General features: G+C 38.7%; 1 protein-coding gene across 1 annotated transcript in view; it reads left to right on the top strand.

Annotated features, from left to right (window-relative positions):
- Window positions 1-14,332, top strand: part of LOC104846845 (uncharacterized) — a 138,370-nt gene that overhangs the window by 110,459 nt on the left and 13,579 nt on the right. The window contains 2 exon segments of the mRNA XM_064271880.1: window positions 7,658-7,761; window positions 10,484-10,660. Coding sequence (XP_064127950.1) covers window positions 7,658-7,761; window positions 10,484-10,660 — 281 coding nt within the window.

Raw genomic sequence — 14,332 nt, forward strand, 5'->3', positions numbered from 1 at the left:
TCGGTGGAGAAAACAGAGTAATGAATATTTAGTGGGCTTCTTTCAAGGGGCAGTGTATGTTAATTAGTTGCATGCACATCTTGGAATCTAAGTTGGAACCCGCTGATATTCAAGATGGAGTCCTCTTGGCTGCCCTTGGCTTCACTTATTATGGGATATAGCGCAAGTGCACTTTATCTTCAGCACTGCATCGCCATCTTTAGGGGGCTAAGGAAGGTCAAACAGCAGTCACACTCTGCTCTTCTACGTATAAGGAGCCTGCAAAGGACGAGGGGACTAGAAAGACATTAAGAAGGAGATAGTGATTCATGGGCTGCCCCAATCCTATTTCATGTTGACAGGGTGGGTTCCTGTTTACCCAACTTCTAGATGGTAATCGTTTTAAATGCTCTTTCGTTCCACCAGCACAGTTAACCCTGTCTGTCTCACGATATATTGTGGGTCCTGTTTACCCAACTTGTAGATAATAATCTTTTAAAAGCTCTTTTGTTTAGCCACCAGCACAGTTAACCCTATCTGTCTCAAGGGCACTGTTCTTCTCTGGTTCCGGAGGCGTGAGTAGGCTGTGTGGCTGGCTGCTTCTCCCTGAGGAAACTGCTGCCGATCGCCAGTACCAGCCTGCTGCCGCTGCTCCCGGGAATGGTGTCTGAGAGCTCACCGCAATTCAGGTCCGTTAAGTCCTCTCTGCTTCTGAACCATGTCTTCCTCCCCCTACCCCCAGTTCATTTTCTAAGCTTGCCTTTGATATTCAGGGCTCCTAGCTTGTCATAAATATACTTGTTTCACTTGTTTTTTCGGGTCTTTGTTCTAAGAGGGCTCATCGGAAGCATCTGTCTATTCTGCCATCTTGGTTCCACCTCCTCTTGCCAACTTTTGATTTTAGTTTATTCTAACTCCAGGAAATGCATTGAGGACCTTTGTACTGTTTTCTCCTACCCTACAACAGTTATTATAGCACAAGAAGTATTTGTTTCTTGAAAGTAGAATTTGCACAAAAACAGTCTGAATCTGAAATTTTAATTGAATGCAATGGTGACAACAGGTTTCAGTTTTTTTTGTTTGTTTGTTTATTTTATGTCCAAATGATCCTGAAGGATACAAACGAGAACCACCGTTAATCCACCATTAATAGGTGCTCTTTAGTGCAGTTACTCTCTGTCATTCCACTAGGGTGGCAAATAGCAGAATCCACAGAAGGAAGATATATGCAGTTTAGAAAAAAGAATCTGTTTGTTTGTTCTGGTATGCTCTTCAACAGTGGTCCCTTGAACTGCACATTGCTGATTTCAGACTGCACATTAACTTCTAATTACAATTCTGGCTATATTCTTCATTGACTAAGAGTTGTTTGGTAGCATGTTTTTTTTTTTTTTTAATATCTCTCATTCTCTCTGTTGTTGTTCCTTTTAGACTTTTGTTATGGTTACTGCCTTATTTGCATTATATTCAGAAAATTTTGTCTACACTCTAAAGCCTTTTTTAAAATTAAAAAAAAATTTAATTATGTTTTCTTTGTGGTATAAATTATATTTCTGTAATTGTTACTTAGATATTCTCTTAAAATACGTTTTCTATTTGCAGAATATAAAATCATATATATGTTATCTGCACATGTATATGTATAGATACACTATATATATAATTGGAAACCCTGGTGGCATAGTGGTTAAGTGCTACGGCTGCTAACCAAAGGGTCGGCAGTTCAGATCTGCCAGGTGCTCCTTGGAAACTCTATGGGGCAGTTCTACTCTGTTCTATAGGGTCGCTATGAGTCGAAATCGACTCGACGGCACTGGGTGGCATAGAGGCTAAGTGCTACAGCTGGTAACCAAAAGGTTGGCAGTTTTTGAATCCACCAGGCAGTCCTTGGAAACTCTAAGGGGCAGTTCTAATGTCCTGTAGGGTCACTATGAGTTGGGATCGACTTGATGGCAGCACGTTTGGTATATATATATAACCCAGTGCCCAGTGCCGTCGAGTCGATTTGTATATATATTTTAGTTATATCACTTTGAATATGGCAGACACTGTTGTAAGAGCTTTACCAATATTAACTTAATCTTCACAACAATTCTAATGCATTAGATACTATTATCCTCATTTTACAGACGAGGAAACTGAGACACAAAGTGATTACATCCTCCAGCTAGAAAGTGCTGTTTATGCAAATCTAAAGCATCTTTATGGATTGACTAGATGGTAACAAACAACAACAACAACAATGCACGTTTATGCATTGTTGATTTTTAACCTTTCTGAGTGTTCTTCTTGTAAACAAAATATGTAATATATTTAGATTAAAAAACCTGATACTGAATATCTTTTGCTTTAGTGGGAGAGTTTATATTCATTTACAGTCAAAGATTATATGTTTGATCTTTTGACATCTTGTATTATGCTTTTGTTTCTTTTCCTTTCTGTCTTTTGCTATGAGGATCTACTTCCTTTTTTTCCTAAACAGACTTTTTTTTTCTATTCCATATTTGGAGTTATTCATCTTTTTAAAAAACCTTTTAGAAAATTTTATTAGATATAACTTTTCTCCCTAATTATTAAATTAATAATAGTTATTGTCAAATATTGGAGCAATACATTAAAGCATAAGTATGAAAATTTATATCATCTGCTAACCCATTACCTAGTGATAATAAACTAGTGGATCTGGTGCATTTCCTTCTAGTCTTCCAAGAAGATAAATATATATATATGAACATATATATAATAATTTTAAAAACAGTTGTCTAGGCAGAATATTCAACATAAAATTTTTATTTTTCTTCTTAATATTATTATGTGAGTATTTTTCCATAGTATGAAATAATATTTTATGGCATTAAAATTATTTACACTCCATTGTACAGTTTTGCCACATGGATATGATACTTCCCTTTTTTGGTAAATATAAATGTTGCATTATGTCTGATATACCTATTCACCTCTGATTATTTTCTTGGCAAAGAGCTCTAAAAATTGAATTACTAGGTTAAAGATAAAGATGATTTTAAGGCTCCTCATACATAATGCCACGTCTTTTTCCAGAAGAGTTACATCAATTTACGCATTCAACAGTGGTGCCTGATTGTCTTTGACTCAGAGTGGCTGCAACAGTGGGCTCAAACAGAGCAATGATTGTGCGGATGGCTCAGAACCAGGCAATGTTTCATCCTGTTAACATAATGTCACTATGAGTTGGAACTGGCTCAGTGGCACCTAACAACAACAATACAACAATAATAAAAAATCCATGCTTTAAAATTTTAACTTAAAACATATGTGATCCTTAAGGTTGTGTGTCAACTTGTCTATGCCATGATTCTCAGTGTTTTGGCAGTTTTGATTTAGTTTGGCAATTCCGTAATGTAATCACCTCCATGATGAAATCTGATATAATGTGATCACCTCTGTGATGGACCTGTTGTGAGTAGCCAATCAATTGAAAGGGAGTTTCCTTGGGAGTGTGGCCTGCATCCAATACATTTGGACTTTCTGGCAAAGCTCTCTGGCTTTTGCTGTGCTCCAGATCCTGCATTTGGCTCTCCAGCATCTGATCTTCAGTTCTTAAGACTTGGGCCATCTTCCCTGCTGATCTTGAATGCTGATCCTGTGAGCCATCAGACACTGACCCGTGGATCTTGGGCTCATCGGCTCCTGTAGCTATGTGAGTCAGGAGAAGCCTCCAGCCTGAAGCCTGATGCCTGACTCACAGACATGTAAATTGCCAGCCTCTAGTTTTTTTTTTTTTTTTTACAACAGCAAAGGTATCACTTTAACAACCTAAGTTGCACCTGACCCAAATCATGGTGTTTTCAGTCATCTCATATGCAAGTGAAAGCTAGACAGTGAATAAAAAAGACCGAAGAATTGATGGCTTTGAATTATGGTGTTGGTGAAGAATATTGAATATATCATGAACTACCAGAAGAACAAACAAATCTGTCTTGGAAGAAGTATAGCCAGAATGTTCCTTAAAAGCAATGATGGTAAGACTTCATCTCACATACTTTGGACGTGTTATCAGGAGGGACCAGTTCCTGGAGAAGGACATCATGCTTGGTAAAGTGGAGGGTCAGCAAAAAAGAGAAAGACCCTCAACGAGATGGATTGACACAGTGGATACAACAATGGGTTGAAGCATAACAACAATTGCGAGGATGGCCCAGAACTGGGTGGTGTTTTTATATATATATATATATATATACATATATACGCTTTACTGGTTTTTCTTCTCTAGAGAACTCAGCCTAAGACCTTTGGTACCGAGAGTGGAGTGGTTCTGGAGAAACAAAATTCTAAGGATGAGTTTTCTAAGTTGGTTCTCTAGTTTGATGAGTCTCAAAGATGTTGATGACTTGCTTCTGATAGTAAAAAGGGTGCTGCTGTTACATGCCGTGAGCTGGCAATAGAAATATGCAAAATATCACTACCAATAGGTCAAGTATCAGTGAGATTGCATGTTTGATACTTTTCTAAAATTTTGTTATAATAAGTATAAGGAACCTGGTTGGTTGGTCCTGCTTTCGCTAGACAAAGTTGTGAAAGAAAGAGATGAGCTCAGGGCGTCAGAGTCACAGCTCAAGTGCTGCATGAATGACTTCAAGGTCCACTTGTGCCTTGAAAGAAAGCCTTATTTCTTGTAGTAAAGAGCTGATATTGCTGAAAACCAAACCCAGACTCTTATAAGAGTGTCTGAAATACAATATCAGCTGAATTCCCAACATCAAGTGGTATCTGAAGTTAAAGTGAGGGCACTGATTGGGAAGAAATGGAATCCTGAAACTTGGTTTGGGAACATATGGGCAGGTAATCAGGAAGGTGGAGACACTGAGCACCTAAATCCCATTGAATCACTACTGCCAACAGAACCAGCCCTCTCACTCCCATCTGAAAAGATGACTTCACCTTTGTCTCCTAAGCCACCCTCCCCAGTAAAACCATTAGCCTCTCCACGTGCATCTGATGAGATTAACCCAGCTGTGTCAAAGAGCCTTTGTCTGAGTCATTACCTGGGGCCTTCCCTGAGGCAGATAATTTGGAAGACAATGACGAATGTTCTCAAAACACATCCCCAGCATCCATTTTGGCTTTTAGACCTGTAACTAGACTTAAGTCCCAGCAAGCTCCAAAAGGTGGAGTACAAAGTATGACCGAGGAGGGGGCACACTACATTCCAAAAGAACTGCTTTATTTTTCTAATATGTACAAACAGAAACCTGGGGAATATGTGTGGAAATGGCCATTAAGGGTATAGGTTAATGGTGCAAGAAACATAAAGATGGAGCAGTCTGAGTTTATTGATACGGGCCTGCTAAGCACAGATTCAGGAAACCCTGGTAGTGTAGTGAGTAAGAGCCATGGCTACTAATCCACCAGGAGCTTCTTGGAAACCCTATGGGGCAGTTCTACTCTGTCCTATAGCATCTCTATGAGTCAGAATTGACAGCAACGGGTAAGCACAGATTCTTCATTCAATGTTTCAGCTTGAGAAGTTAGGAGAGGAGCTAATAGTTTATTTGGTTGGGTCACTGAAGCATGGATTATGAAGTGGGCCACACTAAATCAAGTTGAAGCACCAGACCTGCCTTGGTATACTGTAGTAGAAGGAAAATGGGCATGTTAGAGTGAATTTATCAGGTTAGACCCACAGACCTACACATGAAGAGCCCAGAGGACACACCTTTTACCACAATGGTGAGGAACAAATTTGTGAAGGGAACCCTAGCATCTGTGAAGACTGATGTGATTGCTATTTTAAGTCAGATTTGACAGCGGGAAATGCCTAACTAAGACACTTAGCTGCAGTGGGACTGATTGGACCATGTGGTGGTAAGGGCCATGTGGCGGCACTCAGTCAACAAAGACAAGGTGGGCGTGGCTACCATAATGGACAGCAGAGTCAAAGCAGCAATCAGAATAGTCTGACTCGTATGGGCTAATGGTGTTGGCTATTTTAGTCATGGTGTCCCTAGGAGTGAGATAGATAGGAAATCTACTAAATATTTACTTGATCTTTACAAACAATTCTAGGTAAGTGAACAACAGTCTAACTTGAATTGCCAAAAGAGAGATTTACAGCCTCTCAGTCAATTCCCAGACTTGAGCAAGTTTAAAGACCCACAACCCCCTGAATGAAGGGGAGGTGGGGTCCACTTGAGGAAAGACCTCACTACATTGCCGAAAATTTATACTGTTAACCTTTCTCCCAGCCTTCCACAAAGGGATCTAGGACATTTTATGAGTATGACTGTTCATTTGGCAAACTTTTCAGGGATTACTGGATACTGGTTCTGACTGACACTAATTTTATGAGACCCAAAATATCCCTATGGCCCACCATTCGTAGTGGGGGCATATGGAGATCAGGTTATTAATGTAGCCTTAGCTTACGTCCATCTCAGAGTAGATCCCCTGGGTCCCCAAACCCATCCTGTAGCGATTTCCCCAGTTCCTGAAGGCATAATTGGAATTGACATACTCAACAACTGGCAGAACCCCCACACTGGATCCCTGGCAAGTGGAGTAAGGGCTATTATGGTAGAAAAGCCAAGTGGAAGCCATTGGAACTGCCCCTACCTAGGGAAATAGTAAACCCAAAGCAATACCACATTCCTGAAGGGGATGCGGAGATTACTGCCATGATCATGAATTTGAAGGATGCAGGTGTGCTGATTCCCACCACCCTCCATTCAACTTGCCATTTGGCCTGTGAGAAAAACAGGCGTATCTTGGAGAATGACAGTGAATAATTGAAAATTTACAAGAAGGTGACTATAATTGCAGCTGCTTTCCAGATGGACTTTCATAGCTTGGGCAAATTAATCTCCTGTTACCTGATATGTAGTTATTGAACTGGCTAGTGCCTTTTTCTCCATACCTCTTTTGAAGGACCACCAGAAGTAGTTAGCCTTCAGCTAGCAAGGCCAGCAGTACACCATCACTGTCCTATCTCAGGGTATATCAACTCTCCAGCCCTATGTCATAATTTAGTCTGCAGGGACCTTAATCACCTTTCCCTGCCACAAAATGTCACACTGGTCCTTTATATTGATGACATTATGCTGATTGGACCTAGTGACGAAGAAGTATCAATGACTCTGGACTTATGGTTAAACCATTTGCACACTAAAACCAAAAACCAAACCTGTTGCAGTCGAGTCGATTCCAACTCATACTGACCCTATAGGACACGGTAAAACTGCCCCATAGGGTTTCCAAGGTTGTAATCTTTACGGAAGCAGACTGCCACATCGTTCTTCTCCAGAGCAGCTAATAGGTTTGAACTGCCAACCTTTTGGTTAGCAGCTGGCTCTTAACCACCGTGCAGCCCGGGCTCTATATTTGTGTATAGTATGTACAATCCGCTACTTGGAAACCCTATGGGGCAGTTTTTTCTTTTTTTTCTTTTTGGAAGGGTGAGTAGGGGAGGTTTGTTTCAGAGGCTTACTGCCTAGCATGGGAAGGCATTAGAGATTTTCCATGAAAATCCACCAAATTGCCAAGCAACATACACATAATCAAAGATTACTGGTACTTTACCTTTTAACGCATTTAATTGAGAGATAACCTAAGATGTATTGTTAGGAGATTCAATATATAATTGAGTAAGAAAAAAAAGCTTTAAAATCAAGAATTATTTGCTAATGCTTAAAATGTTTTCCAGGTCTCTTTGATGTTATTTTTAACAAAGGGAATACGTGCATTTTCCAAAGTCGTCAGATGCGACATCTTTCTCTTGCTCTTGACAATGGCCTTGTCACTGGAATGGTATGTAGTAATTTTTCCCTTTTCCATATAGCAATCGTACTGTACCCATATATAAATTTTCTTTTTTTTTTTTGCGTAAGATGCTTTTATAAGATTATTAAATCGTATTTGCTTTTGGCTTATACTTTCAATTTTTTCATTATTCTGACTGATTTTTGAGATTCAGATGCATAAATGGTTCTAATTTACAGCAACTGAACAAGAGAAATCAGATCACCTCTCTGATAACATTTAGAATTTAAAGGAGCTTTTCCAAAAGGAGACATCTTAGTGTCTGAGGGCCGCTGTAATAGAAGCGCCACCATGGGTGGCTTTAAAGAACAGAAGTGTATTTTTCCCAGTTCAGGAGGCTAGAAGTCCAAATTCAAGGTGTGGCTGTAGGGCGAGGTCCTTTTTTTTTTTTTTTTTTGTCTATTTCAGCTTCTAGTAGCCAGCAATCCTTGGAGTTTCTGGGCCTGTAGATTCATCTGCCTCTGTGATCAGACAGCTTGTTTTCCCCTTTGTCTGTATCTAATCTCTTTTTAGAACTCAGAAGTGATTCGATTTAGAACCCACCCTACTCTGTATGATCTGATTAACGTAACAAAGAAATCTTGAGTTCCAAAGAGGATCACAACCACAGGTATAGGGGTTAGGGTTCCAACGCATATTTTCGGGGACACAATTTAATCCCTAACAGGAACCATCTGACTTTTCAAAGACTCCTTCTGGGACTGTATGGGTAGGAAAAAAAAAATAATAGTTTCACCTAATTATGCCTTAAGTGTCACTTAGTGTGGGTTTGAACAGTAGTTTTAATACATAAAGCTGTCTTTTTAAAATATATGTTAGTTATTATGAAAAAATACTGATTATTTTGAAAAATGAGACAGCATAAGATAAGGGTCATTGTCTTAGTCATCTAGTGCTGCTATAACAGAAATACCACAAATGGATGGCTTTAACAAAGAGAAGTTTATTCTCTCACAGTCTAGTAGGCTAGAAGTCTGAATTCAGGGCTTTTCTGTTGGCTCTGGAGGAAGGTCCTTGTGATGCATCAGTCTTCCCTTGGTCTGGGATCATCTCAGCACAGGAACCTCAGGTCCAAAGGCTGCACTGTTCTCTTGGCACTGCTTTCTTGGTGGCATGAGGTCCCCACGTCTCTCTGCTTGCTTCTCTTTTTTATATCTCAAGAGATTGGCTTAAGGCACTATCTAATCTTGTAGACCTCATCAATACAACTGCTGCTAATCCATCTTATTACACCATAGTGATAGGATTTACAACACATCGGGAAATCACATCAGATGACAAAATGGTAGACGGTCATATAATACTGGTAATTATGACCTAGCCAAATTGACAGATATTTTGGGGGGACACAATTCAATCCATGACAGTCATGTACTGTTCTAAGTGGTTAATGTGCATTATAACATTTAACCTTTACTGTAGTCCTATGAGAGACTCCACTGTTATTCCTGTTTCTCTGAATAGGAACCTCAAGTATGGAAAGAGTAAGTGACTTGCCCAAGGTCACTTAGTGTAAAAATGTACAACCAGGAATTGAACACAGGCAGTCTGATCCAGCACTTATGCGACGGCTTCCTCATATAATGTTATATAATATTACATCAAGTTTTTAACACACAGTGTGCAACTTAAGGAATAAATTCTTTTTTCTATAAAAAGTTATATAATTTGTGGGCTTAAAATTCAGGCTAAATGATAAATCAGTCATACCTCCTCCATGAAGCATTTTCTCCTTTGCTCCTAACTTAGCAATGTACCCTATGCTGTACTTCATAGCACGTTCTGCTCAGTACAGAGCCTGGTTATAGTATGTGCTTAATAAGTTCAAACCCAGTGCATATGATGTCTACTCAATTGAATTAAGAGTTCAAGAAATGCACCATTACTGTATTTTTCTAGAATCAAATTAAATCTACCTTTAAGCCCCTATTCCACTAGGTTGGTGTAAGATTTTGTTTTAGTCATTAAGAGATTCCTCTTGTTTTACACAAGGTTTCAGTTGATATGGGGTCTCAGAATATCTGGAGACAACCTTCTTAGCTTCTATTCACACTGGCCAGGCTGATACAGTCATGAAGCACCACATAGTTTCTTGAAGGTGAATAGTTCTGTGCTTCCATGCCATACTTGGACAAGGGAACTTGGCTGAGGTTGGTAGCCTTAGTCTGAAGATGGGTCCAGCCATCTTCAGACTCAACTACTTCCCCAGGTCACTGAGGGGAGATGGGGTAGGACCCCTAACCCTCCCAGAAGGAGGAATGTTTCCCTGTAGCATAACCCCCTCAATTTGTTTAGTCTTTTGAAAGCAAAAACTAGGAATGAGGCAATGACTTCTGGAAATTTCAGCTTTCATCCCCAGAAAGGCTTGAGTTAGAAGAACACAGATGAAGAAATGAAAATTATACGTGATAAAATACATACTAATATCTTGTTAAATTATCCTGCTGCTGGAGTTATTTTTACTGTTACCCAACATTCTGCAATTGGTTCTGAGAAATCAAGAGAAGAAGAAAGTCCTTGGAGCAAGTCATTGTAAGTCAGGCTAGGGAAGCCAAATGAGTGAATTACCAAAGCATGAAATTGTTTAGAGAGAACAAGGTGTTGAACTGAGTGGAACAGACAGGTACCTACAAATATGTCCAGATACTTTTTACTTAATGTTTTTCATTACCAATTCAAAGTCTTTTTTTTTTTTTTCTTTGTCTTTTAGGCCAGTGGTGTTGCCGCCAGTGAACTTCGAGTGCTGTATCAGCCCAATCGTTTTGCCCTTCTTGAGTCAACACTAGTTCCTGGTCACACAGTCGTTTTTGATCATCATGGCAAAATAGCTGATAAATCATCAACTGGCTATGCAGATCTTTCAAAAGAATTCGTGATTTATGTCAAGGTAAAATGGAGCAAAGTTGTCATTTGCTTTTACTGAGGAAAACTTGATGAGTTGACTCACAGTGCAGTAATCACACTTCCTTCCACCAACTGACATTCATGCCCATTACCATCCTATACCAAAAAGAAGTTCAGTCATTTCAGGAGGTACCATATGGTCAAGAACCAATGGTACTGAAGGAAGAAGTCCAAGCTGCACTGGCAAAAAACAAGGCTCCAGGAATTCATGGAGTAGCATTTGAGATGTTTCAACAAATGGATGCAACATTGGAGGTGCTCACTTGTCTATGCCAAGAAATTTGGAAGACAAGCTGCCTAGCCAATCGATTGGAAGAGATCCAAAAAAGGTGATCCAATAAGAATCCAGGAACTATTGAATAATATCAATATCACACACAAGTAAAATTTCACTGAAGATCATTCAAAGAAGGTTGCCGCAGTACACTAGCAGGGAACTGCCAGAAGTTCAAGCTGGATTCAGAACAGGACATGGAACAGGGGATATCACTGCTGATGTCAGATGGATCTTGGCTGAAAGCAGAGAATACCAGAAAGAAGTTTACCTGTGTTTTATCGACCATGCCAAGGTGTTCACTCTGTGGATCATAACAAATTATGGATAGCATTTGGGGAGAATGAGAATTCTAGAACACTTAATTGTGCTTGTGAGGAACCTGTACATAGATCAAGAGGCACTCATTCATACAGAACAAGGAGTTACTGCATGGTTTAAATTGAGGAAAGATGTGCATCAGGGTTGTATCCTTTCAACATACTAATTCAATTTATGCTGAGCAAATAATCCAAGACGCTGGACTATATGAAGAAGAACGCAGCATAAGGATTGATGTGCTCAGTAAAAACCTGTGATATGCAGAGGACACAACCTTGCTTGCTGAAAGTGAAGAGGACTTGAAGCACTTATAGATGAATATTAAAGACTATAGCCTTCTTCTTTTTTTTTTTTATAGCCTTCAGTATGTATTACACCTCAACAATAAAGAAAACAAAAATACAACTGGACCAGTAAGCAATATGATGATAAACGGAGAAAATATTGAACTTGTCAAGGCTTTCATTTTACTTGGATCCATAGTCTAGATCATGGAAGTAGCAGTGAAGAAATCAAATGACATATTGCATTGGGCAAATCTGCTGCAAAAGACCTCTTTAAAGTGTTCAAAGCAAAGATGTCACTTTGAGGACTAAGGTGCACCTGACGCAGGCCATGGTATTTTCAATGGTGTCATATGCGTGCGAAAGCTGAACAATGAATAAAAAAGACCAAAGCAGAATTGATGCCTTTGAATTATGATGTTGAAGAATATTGAATATACCATGGACTGCCAGGGGAATGAACAGGTCTGCTTTGGAAGAAGTACAGCTAGAATGCTCCTTGGAAGCAAGCTAGAATGCTCCTTGGAAGCAAGGATGGCAAGACTTCCTCTCACATACTTTGGAAACATGTTTTCAGGAGAAACCAGTCCCTAGAGAAGGACATCATGCTTGGTAAGGTAGAGGGTCAGTGAAAAAAAGGAAGACCCTCAAGGAGATGGATTAACATTGTGGCTGCAACAATAGGCTCAAACATAACAGCAGTTGTGAGGATGACACAGGACCGGGTAGTGTTTCATTCTGTTGTACATAGGATCACTCTGAGTCGCAACCGACTCAGGGGCACCTAACAACAACAGCAGCAGTCCTGTTTGATCCAGACTGAAAGGCAATAGGAATCGCAGTGTTAACAGCAAGGAAATGGGGATTGTCAAAACATCCTATATGCCATTGAAGTGTGTAGTTAAAACTATGGATGTGGTGCTTCTTAATAAAAATTAGAGCGTCTTACATCTCGTGCCCATACAAATGTGTATATTTAACTTTTCTAACATAAGTAGAATTTACAGCCTTTGAGCATTATGTACATGTGATGTGTCTTTCTTTACAGTATGTGCTTTCGAATTTATCTTAAAAATAAGTTTATTATATTTATATAATAGCTATCATTTATGAGATTGCCTACTTTGTGCCAGAAACTTTACAGAGTCCTTTACCACATACAAACTAAAGTTAATCATAAAAATACTGACAGATATTGTCATCTGTATTTCACAGGTGAGGAGAAATCTTCTCAGAGAAGCATCTTGTCTAATATAGCATAGCTAGTAAGTTGTGTCACATGATTGAATCCCAAATCTGTTTCTTTGAAAACTTTTTGTACTCATAAATTTGTACTTACAAATTTTATCCTTAAATAATAAACACTTTCTCATGTTATTTTATTTCCCCAAGTAACATGATTTTTAATGATGCATGACATTCAAACATAAGAATTTTTACTACAAATGTGTGTATATTAAAAAACAAACAAATCACTGCTGTAGAGTCAATTCTGACTCATAATGACCCTATAGGACAGAGTAGAATTGCCCCATAGGGTTTTCAAGGAACAGCTGGTGGATTTGAACTGACAACGTTTTGGTTAGCAGCCAAGTGCTTAACCACTGTACCACCATGACTCCAAATATATGTGTACATATATGTTTAACTCTTGTTATTGGACATTAGATCTATTTTCATTTGATCACTTCTGCATCATGATATGTCTTTGACAACATCTTTGTTTTCTTAGCCTTGATAATTTAATTTAGGCTTAGATATTTAAGAATCAGAATATAAAATGTTTAAGGCTTTTGAAGCATATTGCCAAATTTCCTTCCAGAAATGTACTAATTCTTACTCCCTTCTGTATGTAGAACAATACCTATCTCATTGACCTCAGTGTTGATTTATTAAAGAGAAAACGTTTGACAATTTTCTGGAGGAATAAATATTAAAAAAAATTTTAGCTTACATTTTTATAATTACAAATGTGGATAATATTTCCACGTGTTTATTCACTATTTGTATTTTATCTTTTGTGATTTGTCTACTTATATCCATTTTCCATTTCTTTACTATGTTAGTATATTTCTAATTAACTTTCAATAGCTATTTATATCTTCTTAAGTTATTGATTGCATAGCATTTACTTAAATATTTAGTTGTACTTTTATACCTCTTTTTTCATTCATTCATTCATGTATACAGTCAACTAATATCCATAGAGTACATTTCATAATTCAGGTACTCTTACAGAACACTGGTTTTATTCTGCTTTGTGTTATTATTTAAAATTATTTGTCTATACCAACCAAGGAGCCCTGGTGGCACAGTGGTTGACAGCTACAGTGAACTCCGGCTGCTAGCCAAAAGGTTGGCAGTTAGAATCCACTAGCTGCTCCTTGGAAACCCTATGGGGCACTTCTACTCTGTCCTATAGGGTCGCTATGAGTCAGAATCCACTGGAAGGCAACAAGAGGTGGGATACCAACCAAACCAAATCGGTTGCCATAGAGACGATTCTGACTTACGGTGACTCCATATGTCACAGAGTAGAACTGCGCTCCATAGAGTTTTCAAGGCTATGGCCTTTCAGAAGCAGATCTCGAATCACCAACCTTTTAATTCCTAGTTAAGCACTTAACTGTTTACCCGTTTGTGCCACGCAGGGACTCCTATTTGTCTAAAGAGATTATAAATTACTTAAGAGAAGTAATCGTTTTGTGTACCTTTGTTTTTAATCCTTGTAATACCTGATACTGACCTTTATATGTTAATTCACTCTCAATAAATA

This window comes from Loxodonta africana, chromosome 18 (assembly GCF_030014295.1).
Source record: "Loxodonta africana isolate mLoxAfr1 chromosome 18, mLoxAfr1.hap2, whole genome shotgun sequence".
Taxonomy (NCBI): Eukaryota; Metazoa; Chordata; class Mammalia; order Proboscidea; family Elephantidae; genus Loxodonta; species Loxodonta africana.